The sequence below is a fragment of the Aedes albopictus genome, chromosome 3 (assembly GCF_035046485.1).
Source record: "Aedes albopictus strain Foshan chromosome 3, AalbF5, whole genome shotgun sequence".
Classification (NCBI taxonomy): domain Eukaryota; kingdom Metazoa; phylum Arthropoda; class Insecta; order Diptera; family Culicidae; genus Aedes; species Aedes albopictus.
The window spans coordinates 449832737-449849789 of NC_085138.1; the positions used below are offsets into that span (position 1 = coordinate 449832737).

The 17053-nt window shown below is 41.5% G+C and overlaps 1 protein-coding gene across 1 annotated transcript; it reads right to left on the reverse strand.

Annotated features, from left to right (window-relative positions):
• Nucleotides 1–3904: 3904 nt before the first annotated feature.
• Nucleotides 3905–6827, reverse strand: LOC109425769 (F-box and leucine-rich repeat protein 13). Its single transcript, XM_019701089.3, has 4 exons — nt 6524–6827; nt 5027–6268; nt 4361–4956; nt 3905–4295 (listed from the first exon to the last, which is right to left on the reverse strand). The coding sequence occupies exons 1-4, from the start codon at nt 6578–6580 to the stop codon at nt 4091–4093; spliced, it is 2100 nt and encodes a 699-aa protein (XP_019556634.3). The 5' UTR covers nt 6581–6827; the 3' UTR covers nt 3905–4090.
• Nucleotides 6828–17053: the final 10226 nt, after the last annotated feature.

Consider the following 17053-nt stretch of genomic DNA (forward strand, 5'->3'; position numbering starts at 1 on the left):
CGGCGGCATACAATCACCAGTACCTATTTTTCACATGTTTTTAGAAGCTCGCTTGGTATAGTTTATCTTTTCGAAAATCTTTCATCCTCCACACGATATCGGTTAAGAAGCACTGGGTTCCGAATCGATGGGAGTCAATGTGTTTCCGATACAGAAGTAAAGTGTCACGAAGGAACATTGAATAAAAATTCAGAAGCGATCATCTTAGCTTAGGCTGACTGTGCCTACATGCCAATGGCTGCTCCTCCGTGATTGATCTGAACTGGTATGAATTGCACTGAGATCCAACCGAATAAGGCCAGGGGCTGGGACACTCCGCTTATTCCCAAAGTGCAATTTAAGCAACTCCTTCATTTTGGATCAATACCAGCGCCAGCCAAGTCCTACCAGCCAGTTGTGAAGGGATAGGAATGTTAGAGTGTGATGGTTGTTGCTACTCTGCGTTGCCACAACCAAAACGGATGTGGTATTTGTTAGAACGGTATAATGTGAGATTTGGGAGTATCTTTTGGTCAACGATGCGATCCATGGATATTTAGGTGATAGATTGTGTGCTGATTACTCTGATGAAGAAACGGCACACTTAACTTGGTTGCATAAATATGCGATATATTGACACTGTGCTGTGGAAAGATGGAAAGAAGGGAAACGGCCTTTTCAATCCGTTTCTGTTCTAGCGATGGTCATGAACTTATGAATAAACATGAGTTGTATATGTAGAGAAAAGAAAGAGAGAATGTAGATAGAAAGATACAAAGTAGATCCGGCTGGAAAACCCTTTGTACAAATGTTTCCAGCTTGAGTGAAGTCAGTCGGTTAAACAAAATCCTTGCGAAATCTAAGAATTTCCGGGTGAACGAACTTCGTTTGCCAAATGGCGATCTGACTTCCTCTGATGAGGAAGTTCTGGAATGCTTATTCAGCACACACTTCCCTGGATGTGTAGATATTACATCTTCGGATGATCCTGATGTCTTTTCTTGTAGTTATGATTCTTTAGCTTCGGCTCGGAGTATTGTAACTATAGAATCGATTGAGTGGGCTCTTAATAGCTTTGCTCCTTTCAAATCTCCTGGGGCAGATGGGATTTATCCTATTTTGCTTCAGAAGGGATTTGATTATTTCAAACATGTTTTGAAAAAACTACTTGTTTGCAGTTTTGCTACAGGGTATATTCCAAAATCCTGGAGGGATATTACTGTAAAGTTTATTCCGAAAGTGGGTCGTGCGTCGTATGAAGAAGCAAAGAGTTTCAGACCTATCAGTTTGACCTCTTTTCTTCTGAAATGATTAGAACGCATTGTGGATCATCACATCCGTGATGTTCATCTGGCCAACGTGCCTCTTCATGTGAAACAACATGCCTTCCAATCTGGTAAGTCCACTGTGACTCTTTTACACAAGGTTGTTTACGATATCGAGAAAGCATTCGCTCAAAAGCAATCTTGTTTGGGTGTTTTCTTAGATATCGAGGGTGCCTTTGACAACGTGCCTTTCGATGCCATATTGGAAGCCGCACGGAGTCATGGTATATCTCCAATGATTTCCAATTGGATTCACCAAATGCTCAAAAACCGATATCTCTTCTCGACATTGCGTCTAGCAGGGATTAGGAAATTGAGTGTTTGTGGATGCCCCCAAGGGGGAGTCTTATCACCGCTTTTGTGGAATCTCGTAGCAGATACGCTATTGAGGCAACTCAATAATAGCGGTTTTCCTACTTATGGTTTTGCCGACGACTACCTAACATTGTTAGTCGGTATGTGCATCAGCACCCTTTTCGACCTGATGCAAAACGCCCTTCAGGTAGTTGAGGGTTGGTGTCGCCAATATGGCCTTTCGGTTAATCCGAGTAAAACATCTATTGTTCTTTTCACGGAAAGGCGAAACCGTAATGGCGTTCGACCTTTGCGTCTCTTTGATTCTGAAATCGATGTGACTGAACAGGTAAAGTACGTTGGAGTCATTCTTGATTCCAAGCTTTCCTGGACACCTCACATTGAGTTCAGAATCAAGAAAGCTTGTATGGCCCTCGGGCAATGCCGGCGTACTTTTGGTACAACTTGGGGTCTAAAACCCAAGTATATCAAATGGATCTTCACAACTGTGGTTCGACCAATATTGGCTTATGGATGTCTTGTGTGGTGGCAAAAGGGTGAAGTGAGAACGGTCCAATCAAAATTAGGCCATCTCCATAGGATGTGCTTAATGGCGATGTCTGGAGCGTTCTCTTCAACTCCTACGGCAGCGCTAGAAGTTCTCTTTGACGTTGCCCCACTACACATACATCTCAAACAAGAAGCCCTTTCTTGCACTTACCGGTTACGGGTACTCGGTCTACTAGAGGAAACTCCTGTGAACCGCAGTTCAACACACACCTCGTTGTTTCCACTTTTGGTGAATTGGGACAAAATTGTCCTTGCTCCAAGTGATCTTACAATTGCTTGTAATTTTCCATATAGGACATTTTCCACGAAATTCCCTTCCCGGGAAGAGTGGACATCTGGTTATCTGGAAAGAAGTATTTCAGACGGCATCGTATGTTACACTGATGGCTCCCTTCTCGAAGGTCGAGCAGGTGCTGGTGTTTATTCTCGTGAGCTAAGGCAGACTGATACAGCCAGATTCACTTGGTAGACACTGTACCGTTTTCAGGCCGAAATCTTTGCTCTTATGTGCGGAGTGCAATCAGCACTTCAGCAGCACGTAATGGGCAAAGTAATATACTTCTGTTCAGATAGCCAGGCTGCTATTAAAGCACTTGCTTCGGCCAACTCCAGGTCGAAGATAGTTATCGCTTGTCGAACTCAAATCGAGGAGCTGAATTCAGCAAACGCTGTTCACCTTCTATGGGTACCTGGTCATTCTTCCATCGCTGGAAATGAATTGGCTGATGAGTTAGCTCGCTCTGGAGCATCACATGACTTCATTGGCCCTGAGCCAGCTATTCCGATATCGAAGTGTTGGATTAAGCTTCAGATTCACACCTGGGCTGTCACTCAACACAGACAATATTGGAATAGTTTGGAGTCATGTCGTCAAACCAAATTGTATAGTGCTGAGCCATCTCTACGGGTGGCGAAGTATCTAACTAATCTGTCTAAGCAGAATTGCAGCATGCTGGTCAAAGCATTGACTGGCCACTGCCGACTCAGCTATCACATGGCGAATATTCAGCAAGCTGATTCATTTGCCTGTGATAGCTGTGAATCCGATTATGGAACTTCGTATCATTTGATATGTAACTGTCCAGTTTTCGCGCAACTGCGTTTCCGAGTATTCGGTAAACACTTATTAAGTGAAACTGACTTCAGAAACCTGAATCTTCAAGATATTCTGTTGTTCTTAACCCGCTGTGGTAAAGAGCTATAGGCTCTCTTTCGCTTTATGCGTTATTACAGTGCCCTTTTCAGGGCGCTGTTTGAACCCATTGTGGTACGCTTGTGCGTTAGTACCCTCTTCCAGGGTATTTTTCCTATTTCCCTACCTGTCCCTATCCCCATCCAAATCCTTTTTCCTTCCTTTTCCCTCAGGTAGATGATGAAATAGGCTGTTATTTTGGCGATGGCACAAATGTCCCAAATAGAGGATAACGTGTCTCTGGAGCCGGCCTTCTGATACCTGATACCTGTGCTGTGGAAAGATGGAAAGAAGGGAAACGGCCTTTTCAATCCGTTTCTGTTCTAGCGATGGTCATGAACTTATGAATAAACATGAGTTGTATATGTAGAGACAAGAAAGAGAGAATGTAGATAGAAAGATACAAAGTAGGAGGAAAGGGACGGGCCAGGGATTGAACCCAGGACCTTGTGCATACCATTCAGAAGCAGTAGCCACTAGACCACTAAGCCCGTCTGAAACTCAGAAGCGGTCATCTTCGCAATGGAAAAATAAAAATCAAGCGAGTTTATATGCGACATGTTTATTGTAACTCTGAGAAAATATTTGGTCTGTTTTATTTGTTTTCAAATACTGGATTATTTGTTTACAAATACTGGATTATCAACGACAATATTTAAAACAATAAAAAATAAATAATCAATATCAAAACAACAATTAACAATCCACCAGCATCAAGTAACAGTAAATATTAAATACGTTTTGGCATCGGTGGTGGGGGTGGTTTCTTCACGAAATAGCCAGGTTCACCCACGTATGGACCGGGCTTGCTCATGTGAACAGTCCGAAGGGTGGGCACGTTGACTAGCCGAAGATTTGGTTCAGCGCACATATTCCGACAGCCTCTCACATCTAGAGATCGCAGCGCTTTGCAATGAATTGCAATGTAGTCCAAACTAAAATTGGTGAATGAAAATACTGTTATTAACAGAAGCCTAGATTATTCTTATTAATTTTATACCTGAAGTCGGAAAGCTGGAAGCATCTTTCAAGGGACAAAATCTGCAAGCGTCTCAAATGTATGGCAATCATTTCAATTGCTTTATCGTTGACGTTATGACATTCGCTGAGGTCCACCACTTCGAGAGATGGACAGTTTTGTACCAATGATTTTATACCCACACCAGATATTTGCTGGCATTTAGCCAAGCTAATTTCTTTCAATTCCTTTAACTTGAAAGCATACATCAAAGATATATCGGATAGCTTATTGCACTGTGATAGACGTAACACTCGCAATCCCTTAAGGCGGTCGATGGAGTAGCCAGTACTAGCATCATCTTTGTGGAACTCGTTCTGCTGGCATATCTCCATCATAGCTCTTTTCCGCAAAGCATCATTGACGATCTCCTGCTCTGCTTTGCTACGGATAGATATTTTAAAAGGCTCTTCTGATATATTGCTTGTTGATGGACGACTAGGAACTGGCGGCATCTGATCGATTTCGTCACTCGCAGAACTACTGGGTGTTACTGATTGGGCTACCGTTGTCTTATTGGTTTCGAAATCTTGAACCTTTTGCAACATTCCTACACCAGTCATGGCACTATCGGAAATCTGAAACAGCAATGTCAATGAAATTAAATAAATTTTATCCATCGTTTTCCAATTAAACATCAAAACCTACCTTATCACAGCAGTCCAAGTTCAGGTGTCTCAACCATATCAAATTTTTAAATATCATTTGTAAGCAAAGATCTGACACCGAATGGAAGCAGTAGCTCAGATCCAGCACGCGTAATGAAGGAAAGCATTCCGCAATTTTGGTAACCGAGCTCTCGCATAAATTCAGTGCACTGACGTAAAGTTCAAGTAATGTGGGATTCAACTTTGAAGCGATGCCTTTTATAATGCCTTGTCCAGTTACAGATTCACATTCAGAAATATCCAAAACTTGTAATTTTTCCAATCGCACTATCTCCACTATACCAAGATCTGTTAAGGCCCGACAGCGACGAACTTTCAGTGAAACTAGGTTCGGCAAATGATGACAAATTTTATGCAAACAAGAATCTGTGAAGCGTACCGATTTGGAAAAATCCAAATACTGCAGTGTAGTTTTTGCTTGAGCTAGAGCCGTTATACCAGGATTAGTTAATTGGTCACAAGAATTCAAATCAAAGCTTTCAAGGTTTAGCAACTTGAAACCAGCCAACACCTCAAGTGCATCGCCATCGATTAGTGTTGAACTAAAATTCAATTTCTTCAATTTATGTGCTTGGCGCTCAATAAATTGTGAAATATAATAAAATGTCAACACGTTTTCTGAGGCATCATCTGGACGACCGGGATAGAATTTTCGGTAAAGTCCTTTGTGAAATGAAATGGAACAACTGGTCAGATCTAAATCTTCCAAGTTTGGCATTAGCAGGACTATTCGCTTAAACAAGGCATCCGACAGGAAACGATTGAAACCCAAACTAAGCCTGGTTACATTTTCTAATGTACTAGCTAATATTTGCTGATCTGGTCCAGGTTCAAATAATCTTCCTGACATTAACAGTTCTCTGCAACCTTCCACTCTCAAAGTTCGCAAATTAGGTACCATCATCAACATACAAATGAAGGTTTTTTCTCGAATATCACATGCCTTGAAACTAAGCTCATGAATATGCAAACCAAATCTGGAGAAAAATTGCTCGGTTTCATTGAAATCAACTTGTGTAAAACAAACGTTTTGAAAGGATCGAAAACTCTTCAACAAATAAAGTACTGGGTTTGTGGTGTCGTTGAAATGGGTTTTGTAAAAGTTGAGACAAACATCGTTGATGAAGTGTTGATATTGCGTTGCTTCCAGCCACCGTTTGCATGTTAGACCGACAGCAAATCTATCTCCTGGATTCAGGTAACCAAATATTTTGACCAAGATCTGCAATTGGAACAAAGAAATATCTGAATGAAATCGCGGTGACAAATGTTTTTCGTGTGCATTAGTAGCATGATGTGCTAAATCTACAACAAATATTTTGAAAAGATAAGACAATCAGTCTGGTTACGATTAACTTCCTACCCATCATTTTCTTTGTACAATATTATAGGTCAATGTCTCCAAAACGATTGTGAAAAAAATCGTAATATTAACAGGTCACGAGATCATTCCAAACAATATATTTTTTTTACTTACTTCCATTGGCAAATCGCTATATTTGGGTCCAAAATCATCGATGTAGTACTGCTCCATTTTGATGTTTTTCAGCCAAATTGTTTGTTTTCCGCGCACAGATGATTTTATGGCAACGTTAAGAACACTTGCCTTTAGCAGTTTTCTTTTTCGTGGAATGCGGAAAGCCAAGATATCCGGTCTTATTTTTGCGAATATCGATTCAAGACTATTGCGTTTATCAAAATAGCATCGTTATCGATGACAGCTGAGAGCTGCACCACTATGATACATAATCTTCGTGATCTGTATACAGACTGAAGCTCTTCAACATATACTAGTAGGTACGGTAGAAGCAAAGTAATGAACGTGAGTACAGTTGTATTTGTCGGTTTCGCATTCAACTGAGAGGTGCTAGAATGATGAAATAAAGGAATCAAAATAAAACACAAATAACAAGTAGGGGAGCCGTATCAACAATTTGAGATGTTGATGGAAGAAATAACATAACTCCATAAATTTATTTAATTTTTTTTTTAATTACTGGATAGGGTAGGGCTTGGCTGAATGGGTTACTTAAAAATGTCTAGAATAGTGCATATATATTTATTATTATATTATAAAATATTATTTTAATATGACAAATCTTAACTTCATCTATGCGAACAACTTTGCTGAAAATTACAATAATAGCATAGCATACTATGAACACTAGCATGAGGCAAAAATCAAACCCTCGCTCCAGTCGACTTTTTGATTCCATTTAGTTAGGTCCCATATGAACTGTGCCAATTTTTGTCTGTTTTGCGGATGACATGGATATTATTGCTAGAACATTTGGAACGGTGACAGTACTGTACACCCGCCTGAAACGTGAAGCAGCAAAGGTCGGACTGGTGCTGAATGCGGCTAAGACAAAGTACAGGGGATAGACAAAATGATCGGGACAGGCAAAATTTCCACTTTTCAAAAAATGTTCAGCTAGTTCTAACTTTTCGAAAAGTGCATCGAATATTCTCAAATTTTTACTGTAAGTTCATCAACAAGTTGTGTATCAGTGTTTCAAATTTGGAAAAGATCGGGCTTTTCTTCACGAAGTTTTAAAGATTCTCGAAAAAGGTATAATTATCCAATAGCCAACTTTGAGCTGTTATATCTCCGTATTCAATGAATCGAATGCAATGAAATTTTGACCATGTATGACTTATATAACGAGCTATGGAACGCCTTTGACATAACTTAAAATTCTCAACACGAAAGAAAATTATAACGGTTAGATTATTTTTCTAATAAAACACCAAATTATCCAAAAATTCAACATCGTTTCAAAATTCAAGATGCAAATTATACTGCCGTTCTACGCATAGTTGTCCCATGTTGAAAAACTTGAAACTGAGAAAATCGCGATTGAAATTTCAAACGGGTTTTTCATGTTTTTTGACCAAATGGTGCAACAAATCGGATTTAAGTTTTCATAGTATCGTCAGAAATCGCTTATATTTTCATGCCTGAAGTATTTCCAATCAAATATTTTTAAAAATATGGTGCTTTAAGCAAAAACTTTATTAGTGGGACTGTTATGCCTAGAAATGTGGACCTGTTGGCGAAATTTCTACGCATATCAGTCCCACGATAATTATTCGTCTCTTTTCACGCTCGATGTGGTCTGTTCTATACTTTTTAATTATATTTTTTAATAACAAACAATGTTAGCTTCTCTTATAACATTATAAGACTTTCATGCATAAGGCTCAAATGTCTCGAGGCAAAACGGAGCCGAAAGACAACAAAAGAGTGACCCCACATTTTAACACTTTCTTAATAATCGGTTAAGTAGTAACTAGGTGAGTGAGTTGGTGAATAAGAAGTTGATTAGTGAATTGATGAAAGGATGAATGTGAGATGCTCCAAAATTAAGTGAGTTGGTGAGTGAGTCAGTTACGAATTAGGAAAGTTACAGCTTACAGGGAGTTGCCCCGTCAATTTTAATGTGTTGATAAGAGAATTATTAAATTGGTGAGTGTGTGTGGGATAGTAAGTAAATGAGTTAGTAAGTCAGTGAGTGACATAGTGAGTAAGTGAGTTTGTTGGTTTATGAGTATGTGAGATCTGTTCTGTAGGAGTGGGTGCATTAGTAAGTGAATTAGTGAGTTTGTAAGTGAGTTATAAATTATGGGTTTCGTGGCCGTGCGGTTAGCAGCACCAGCCATTAGGCCAAAAATTTCATTAAACCGGATTGGTCATTAGGCCGAAAACGTCATGAAGCCGAAAAGGTCTTTAGGCTAAAAATGTCTTTAGGCCGAAAAGGTTTCAAGGCCGAAAAGGTATTTAGGCTGAAAATGAATTGAGGCCGAAAAGGACTTTAGGCCGAAAAAGTCTTTAGGCTGAAAAGGTCTTTAGGCCAAATAGGTCTTTAGGCCGAAAAGGTCCTAAGGCCGAAAAGGTCTTTAGGCCGAAAAGATCTTTAGCCTGAAAAGGTTCTTAGGCCGCAAAGGTCTTTAGGCTGAAAATGAATTGAGGCCGAAAAGGTCTTTAAGCCGAAAAGATCTTTAGACTGAAAAGGTCTTTAGGCCAAAAAGGTCTTTAGGCCGAAAAGGTCTTTGACCGAAAAGGTCTTTAGGCCGAAAAGGTCTTTAGGCCGAAAAGGTCTTTAGGCCGAAAAGGTCTTTAGGCCGAAAAGGTCTTTAGGCCGAAAAGGTCTTTAGGCCGAAAAGGTCTTTAGGCCGAAAAGGTCTTTAGGCCGAAAAGGTCTTTAGGCCGAAAAGGTCTTTAGGCCGAAAAGGTCTTTAGGCCGAAAAGGTCTTTAGGCCGAAAAGGTCTTTAGGCCGAAAAGGTCTTTAGGCCGAAAAGGTCTTTAGGCCGAAAAGGTCTTTAGGCCGAAAAGGTCTTTAGGCCGAAAAGGTCTTTAGGCCGAAAAGGTCTTTAGGCCGAAAAGGTCTTTAGGCCGAAAAGGTCTTTAGGCCGAAAAGGTCTTTAGGCCGAAAAGGTCTTTAGGCCGAAAAGGTCTTTAGGCCGAAAAGGTCTTTAGGCCGAAAAGGTCTTTAGGCCGAAAAGGTCTTTAGGCCGAAAAGGTCTTTAGGCCGAAAAAGTCTTTACGCCGAAAAGGTCTTTAGGCCGAAATGGTATTTTGGCCAGGTCTTGGCGAAATGACCTTGTTCAATACCTGACGTCCTCTTCGGCCTTATGATTTTTTCGGCCCAATGACCTTTTCGGCCTAATGGTCTATTTTGCCTAATGACCAACAAAACATACAACTGATTAAGCTTTTGTATTAATTTTAAATGACTAGAAATATGTACATATCAATGAAATAAAATATGTTTAGAAATACAACAGCTTAAGGACAAACGTCTTGAAATCCCGCTTGAACAGTGCATCAGAACTTCAGACGCACAAATCTCAAGAAGAAAGTATCAAACAACAGTGCATTTTATTATTCTGATCTTGCTCACTTGTAATGAGCCTTAAATAAGAAGATCAGGTGTGCTGGTTTTGTTTACGAAGAGATTTGTGCGCTCGAAATCGTGAGTAGGTGCCAAAGTCGGCCATTGCGGCGACCATTTTGGGTTTCTAACAAGTCTGTCCTTAAGTTTTCAAAACATTCTGCACCAAGGCAAGGCATTCTGCTTGTATGGGTCATATGAATAGGAACCCCAGCAAAGATTGGGAGGGATTTGCCATTAGAGGCTTCATGCTTCATGTATCTTTATTTGAATATGAAGGGTCAGAATGCCGTTGGTAATGGTACGGTTCTATATTCATCCTATTCGAAAACAAACAATTACGGTACTATGTTCACTTTTAATTCAAATACAATAATAAGAAATTTTGGGCTCTATCATTTCTTTAACATATACACAGAAAGCCGCTTATCTACGACACAACTTACTAACAACAGTTTCTCAAGTCTCTGAGCGTCTAGGTCGCTTGTTTATCAAGTTACTCAATAACTCATTAACACATTCATTCAAAACAGTCACTCATTTACCCATCAGCCCATTAATAAATCAACTCACTTATCAAAACACTCGCTTATCATCTTACTCATTTACTCATCAACCCACACACTTACAAAATCTCGCTCACCAAGTCACTCACTTACTCTTCAATTCGCTTACTCGGTTGATCTCTCATCAATTGATATATTGATTGCTTGTTCAGTGCCTCCAGCAGTTCATCTTCGATTTGGGTTTAACCCCAAAAGTGTTCTTTTTATTTTCTAAATATTCGATAACTAAGCCACTCACTTACCGACACACTAATTCAACCAAATTATTGGGATAACATAGTGAAATAAAAACTCATCAACTCACTTACCAACAATATTTTAAGTTTGCTTAAATTCTGAAAATTTTCACATATACCAGTCATTCAATTCAGCAACCTCTTTGTCATTATATTGGATCGGCTTCGTCATGCTTCACGACATTTGAGCCTCCTAATTAAGTTTAAATGTTTATGTTTGGTTTATGAGCTCAACGCGCATTGCAGCAATATGTATTTGAATTCAGATTGCAACTGCAAGTTGCAAAGAAATATCAGTTAACTGGAAAACAAGTTTTGTTCCAGCTGGAGCGTAATGCCAACATAAAAGAAGGGTTAATACCATGCAGTATTGAAATAGCCATGCTATTAGGTGAAGCTAAGTTGAGAAGCAGAGTTGAGTTGAGAACTGCTGTTCGTATAAACGGTCGTCTGTTGTGTTTGTAAATTTCATCGCCGCCGATTCGTTGTATTATGTGCCGTAAATTCACGAAATTGAACTAAGCGACATTTCAAACGTCTGTGTTAATCGTACCAATGCTAGAAACGAGTTTCGCGATCGTAGTTTTGTGAATTATTGTGTTTTGTGTTTCGTGTTTCTGGTTGTGCTATCATAATTGTCCATACATCCACCTACTCGCTGTTAGTTTTCCGAAGCGCCATCTGCCAGAAAAAACTGGAAGCAAGCAAAAGCTCATCGATACTACTTTGGCAGTGTTGCATACCAGCAGGCGCATTCCTCGCAACATAAATTTACCGTCGAATTGCGGAGCTTCGTATCACTACTTGTCTTTGCCCAGTATCATGGAATCATGTCAAGTTTGTAAGGAATGTTTGGACACAGAAAGAGTGGTCTCATGTAGCGGTTCATGTGGAATGGCTTTTCACTCCACTTGTGTAGGCTTAACAAACGCTCAATATGCAACCTGGACGTCAAAAGTGGGCATGTTCTGGTTCTGCAAATCCTGCCGCCTGAACTTTGAGCCGGCGGTATATGAACGTGATAAAATTATACTGAAAGCCCTTCGTAAACTGCTGATTCGCACGGACGCAATGGACACCCGGCTCGGAAACTACGGAGAAAACCTTAAGAAGATCAACAAAACACTCTATGACAATCATCGGTTAAATCAGTCGAAACCCTTAGATAGCTCGCTCCATCAAACATTTCTACAGACCATAGACGAAATGACATTCGACGATGTCGATACTGACCCAATCAATCGCTCACGATCCTGCGAAGAGACATCATTCTTCGAAGTGTTGGATGAGGTTAACAGCTCAATTGCTATGGCTCCGAACAGGTTTGTCGTTGGACAAAATAAACGTGTGCAAATAGTTGAAAACCAATCAACGTCCACGAACCACTCCGCAAATGCACCTCGTATCAACAACTCGACTCCTGCGGCTACGTCTCACAATCCAAGGCGCATTACGACACACCGTGACACCGTTGGCGACGGTACTCCGCCACAAGCCTTGCCCGGTGGTAGTACTAGCAGGCCCAACAACCACGTTCTCAGAGTTGCAAATAGTGCTCGTTATGCCAACAACGACGATACTTTCTACGTCACTCCTTTCGCACCCGATCAGACTGAAGAAGATGTAAAACAGTATGTGTGTGACATCTCAAATGCGGACCTCTCGCAAGTCCAAGTCACGAAGCTAATTCCTCGAGGGAAAAGACTAGAAGAGCTTTCTTTCGTATCCTTCAAAGTGTCCGTAGACAAAACCTACTCAAATGTGGTCAGCGATGCCTTTTACTGGCCAGAAGGCATTACCGTGCGAGCATTTGACCCACATCCAAAAAACGAAATGGCTGCACAGCTTCCGAAATCCACGCATTAGTACAACGAAGCACATCTCCACACCCGGGACGCACAAGATCTAGCACTTTGGAAGCCCTGGAGCCACCCATCGCAGTCGTGACCATCCAGCCAGCGATCAACAGACGTCCCGGTCCTGCGTTTGGGTCTGGTGAAGGGGTCTTCCAGCTTGTGCAATCAGGCAAGTACTCTCAACCTGATGCAAATATCCGCTCTGAAGGAATTTCCCACCACAGCTCCACGAATTTCGACGATTCTGGTCATCATCTACCAACGAAGATAACCAGCCAACCGGGACGCACGATATACAGCACATTGGAAGCCCCTATGCCCCCCACCACAGTCGTGACCACCCAGCCAGCGATCATCAGCCGTCCCGGTCCTGTGTTTGGGTCAGGCGAAGGGGTCTTCCAGCCTGTGCTATCAGGCAAGTACCCTCAACTTGAAGCAAATATCCGCGCTGAAGAAATTTCCCACCACAGCTCCACGAATATCAACGTTTCTACATGGTGTAAGCCAGCAGTACCAGTTCAACCGTTATGTGCGCTAAACAACACCCTGGAACCCTCCATCGCAGTCCTGACCACTCAGTCAGCGCTACCAGGCGATTCACTTCGCTCAACTGGATTTCCTGTACCGGGATGCACGCCTGCTAGCCTTTTGGAAGGCCCGAATCCACTCGTCACAGTCGAGCCACTCCCGCCAGCGGCCAACAGTCATCCCGGTCCTGTGTACGAGCAAGGAGAACGGGCCTTCCAAACTCCATCTGCAGGCAAGTACGAATACGACCAGAGCAATACACCTTCCGTAATTTCAATCGCTTCCAGTGGCTTCGATTTGAATCATACTGCGAACGAGCTTACCGAACCCGTAATCTCAACACACACCGTATCTGCCGGCAAGCAAGCATCTACGGATCACCACTGTTCTGTATACTATCAGAACGTCAGGGGTTTGCGAACAAAAGTTGCCCGCCTGAGGCTGTTGCTGAGTAGCTGTGATTACGACGTGCTCGTTTTGACGGAAACATGGCTACAAGAGGGAATCGATAGCACCGAGATCACATCCGATTACACGATTTTCCGTTGTGATCGTAACGAATCAACCAGTTGCCACTCGCGTGGAGGTGGTGTTCTGATCGCAGTGAGGAATAATCTACGATGCGACTCCGTTTCTCTACCAAATTGCGAAAACCTAGAGCAAGTCGTCGTAGCCATTAAACTGCGCCGCTGCTCTCTTTACGTAACTACGATCTACATCCCACCCGATTCCAGCGCCACGCTCTATGCCGCACACGCCTGTGTTATGCAGGTCTTAGCAGATCGTTTGTCGGTGTTTGACGTCGTCATGTCCATCGGAGACTTCAATCTGCCCAAGCTTCGTTGGCAACTAGATAGCGACACAAATGGATTCATTCCCTCGAATATGTCTGCCGAGCATGAGCGAAATCTGGTCGAATCATTGTTTTCCACGGGTCTGCGTCAAATCAATGGGTTTACCAACACGAGCGGAAATCTTCTCGACCTAGCGTTTGTCAACCTTCCGGAGTACTTCGATGTCGTCCTTCCTCCTACTCCACTGTTGCGGGTCGACAATCACCATGTTCCGTTCATTCTAGTCTTTGACGAAGGTTTCATCAATTTCGACTCACCCGTTCAAGAAGATTGGATATTAGACTTTCAGGCTTGTGACTATCAACAGCTGAATAATGCCCTTGCCGACATCAACTGGGATGCCGTACTCGCCAACCGACCATTGGAAGAAATTCTGGCCATATTCTATGACCAACTCAATGCAGTCATCAACGAGAATGTACCAAGAAAAAGAAGCAGATCAACTCCAGTCTTCAGCAAACCCTGGTGGACTCCCGAACTACGAAACCTACGAAACAGCCTGAGAAAATCAAGAAAGCGTTTTTTTAGAACTAAATCAGAAACCGACAGAATCAACCTTCGAGAAATGGAAATCACGTACGAAACGCTTCTCTCATCCACGCACAGCGAATACATATCAAGGATCCAGGCAAGCGTGAAGGAAGACCCCTCGCGCTTTTGGAATTTCATCAAAAACCAAAGATCCAGCAACCGAGTTCCTTCTGTCGTAACCTATAATGGCGCATCTTCTAACACCGACTCGGAAGCAGCCGATTTATTTGCATCTTTTTTCGAAAGTGTATACAGCAAGGTTCCTCCAGTTCAACGCAACAACAGTTTCGCTCATATCAATGCTTGCCATATCAACTTACGTTGCCCTCAATTTACACCGGCTGACGTAATTGAGGCACTGGTAGTTCTTGACTCTGACAAAGGCGCCGGCACGGATGGCATACCACCAGTTCTTTTAAAAAATTGTTCCACGTCGCTAGCATCTCCGATAGCTCTAATCTTTAACAGCTCAATTCGCGAAAGAGCGTTTCCAGATGAGTGGAAAACAGCTCGCATAGTTCCGATCTTCAAATCTGGAAACTACAGCAACGTTTGCAACTATCGGGGTATTTCTATTCTTTGTTGCCTTAGCAAGGTTTTAGAGAAAATGTTGCATAATATTTTATACAATGCTTCATGTTCATTTATCTCGGATACCCAGCACGGTTTCATGAAGCACCGGTCTACAACCTCGAACTTGATGTGCTACACTACTAAATTGTCAAAAGAACTCGCGGCTAAGCGGCAAGTTGACTCAATCTACATAGATTTCGCTAAGGCCTTTGACACCGTTCCGCACATCCTGATAGTCAACAAAATGAAACACATTGGATTTCCCGAATGGATAACAGAATGGATCTTCTCCTACCTCACAGGACGACGAGCTTTCGTAGTTCTAAACAACATACGCTCGCCGACCTTTCATATAACATCTGGCGTACCTCAGGGCAGTGTGTTGGGACCGCTACTCTTCAATATTTTTGTGAACGACTTGAACATATTGTTCTCATCATCAAAACTCTCCTTCGCAGATGACCTTAAATTATATCGTGTCATTCTCTCACCAGTTGATTGCGAAGCCTTGCAGGAGGACATAAACAACCTGATTATATGGTGTAATAACAACGGCATGCGGGTCAACAGTAACAAATGTAAAATTATATCATTCAGTCGACACGAGAACATCCATCGCCATGACTACACGATGGGTACAGCCACACTGGATCGAGTGTACTCTATATGTGATTTGGGTGTAACAATGGATTCAAGGCTATGTTTTGAGAAGCACATTGGGATTATTACTGCTAAGGCATTCTCAACACTTGGGTTCATACGCCGACACGCCTCTGGTTTCACCGATATTTATGCTCTGAAATCTCTGTACTGTTCTCTGGTACGAAGCATCCTCGAATACGCAGCTGTGGTATGGTGTCCATATTATGTTACACACATACTAACGATCGAGCGAGTGCAGAAAAAGTTCATACGCTTTGCACTGCGAAACCTTCCTTGGCGGGATCCAGTGAACCTTCCCCACTATTCGGATCGTTGTCAACTAATCAAGTTAGAATCGCTATCCATTAGGCGCACGAATCAACAGAGGATGCTCATTTACGATCTGCTCACAGGGAATATCGACTGTTCGGAACTACTTGAACAGATTCCGATTCACGTCCCTCCCAGACGATTCCGTCATTCACCCTTCCTGGTCATTCCGTTTCACCGCGCCAACTATGGACATAACAATCCATTTTTTATGTGTCTTCGCTCCTTCAACGATGTTGCTGAGCTATTTGATTTTAATGTATCTAAATGTGTTTTTAATAGTAGGATAAGAGAACTAGATTAATTTTAGTATAAGAAATTCAGTCTGTGCGAGATAATCGAAGATGGTGTAATAAATAAGAAATAAGTTACTAAAAATGCTTATTGTATCGGTATTACGTAGAAATTTTATAGTGGGACTGTTATGCGTAGAATTTCAGTTGTGGGACAGACATGCGTAGAAATTTAACAGTGGGACAATTTGACTTGACATGCTTTTCATTGAGTTTTCGAACAAAGTATGTTATTTTTTGATGTTATATGAAAATATACGTATAAATAGAGCGCCTGGTGCAAAAAAGTCAAAATCGTCAAAAAGTAACATGGGACAACTATGCTTATAACGGCAGTATAGTTCATTTAAATTCCCTCTAAATGACTTATATATAAATGTGTTTTGAAGGAAAGTAACAACATAGCCGATAATAAATTGAGAAAGTAATGGGATGCATATTAAAAATAAATCAATTTACTAAAAAATCGTGAAATAAATGAAATCACCATAAGTATTTCTCTTGTTAAAAATTTCAAGTTAAGTTAAACGTTTTCTAGAGTTCATTATATAAGTCATGAATGGTCAAAATTTCATTGAAATCAGTTCATTGAATACGGAGATATAACAGCTCAAAGTTGGCTGTCGGATAATTTTACCTTTTTCAAGAATATTTATAACTTCGTGGAGAATAGCCCGATCTTTTCCACATTTGGACCACTGA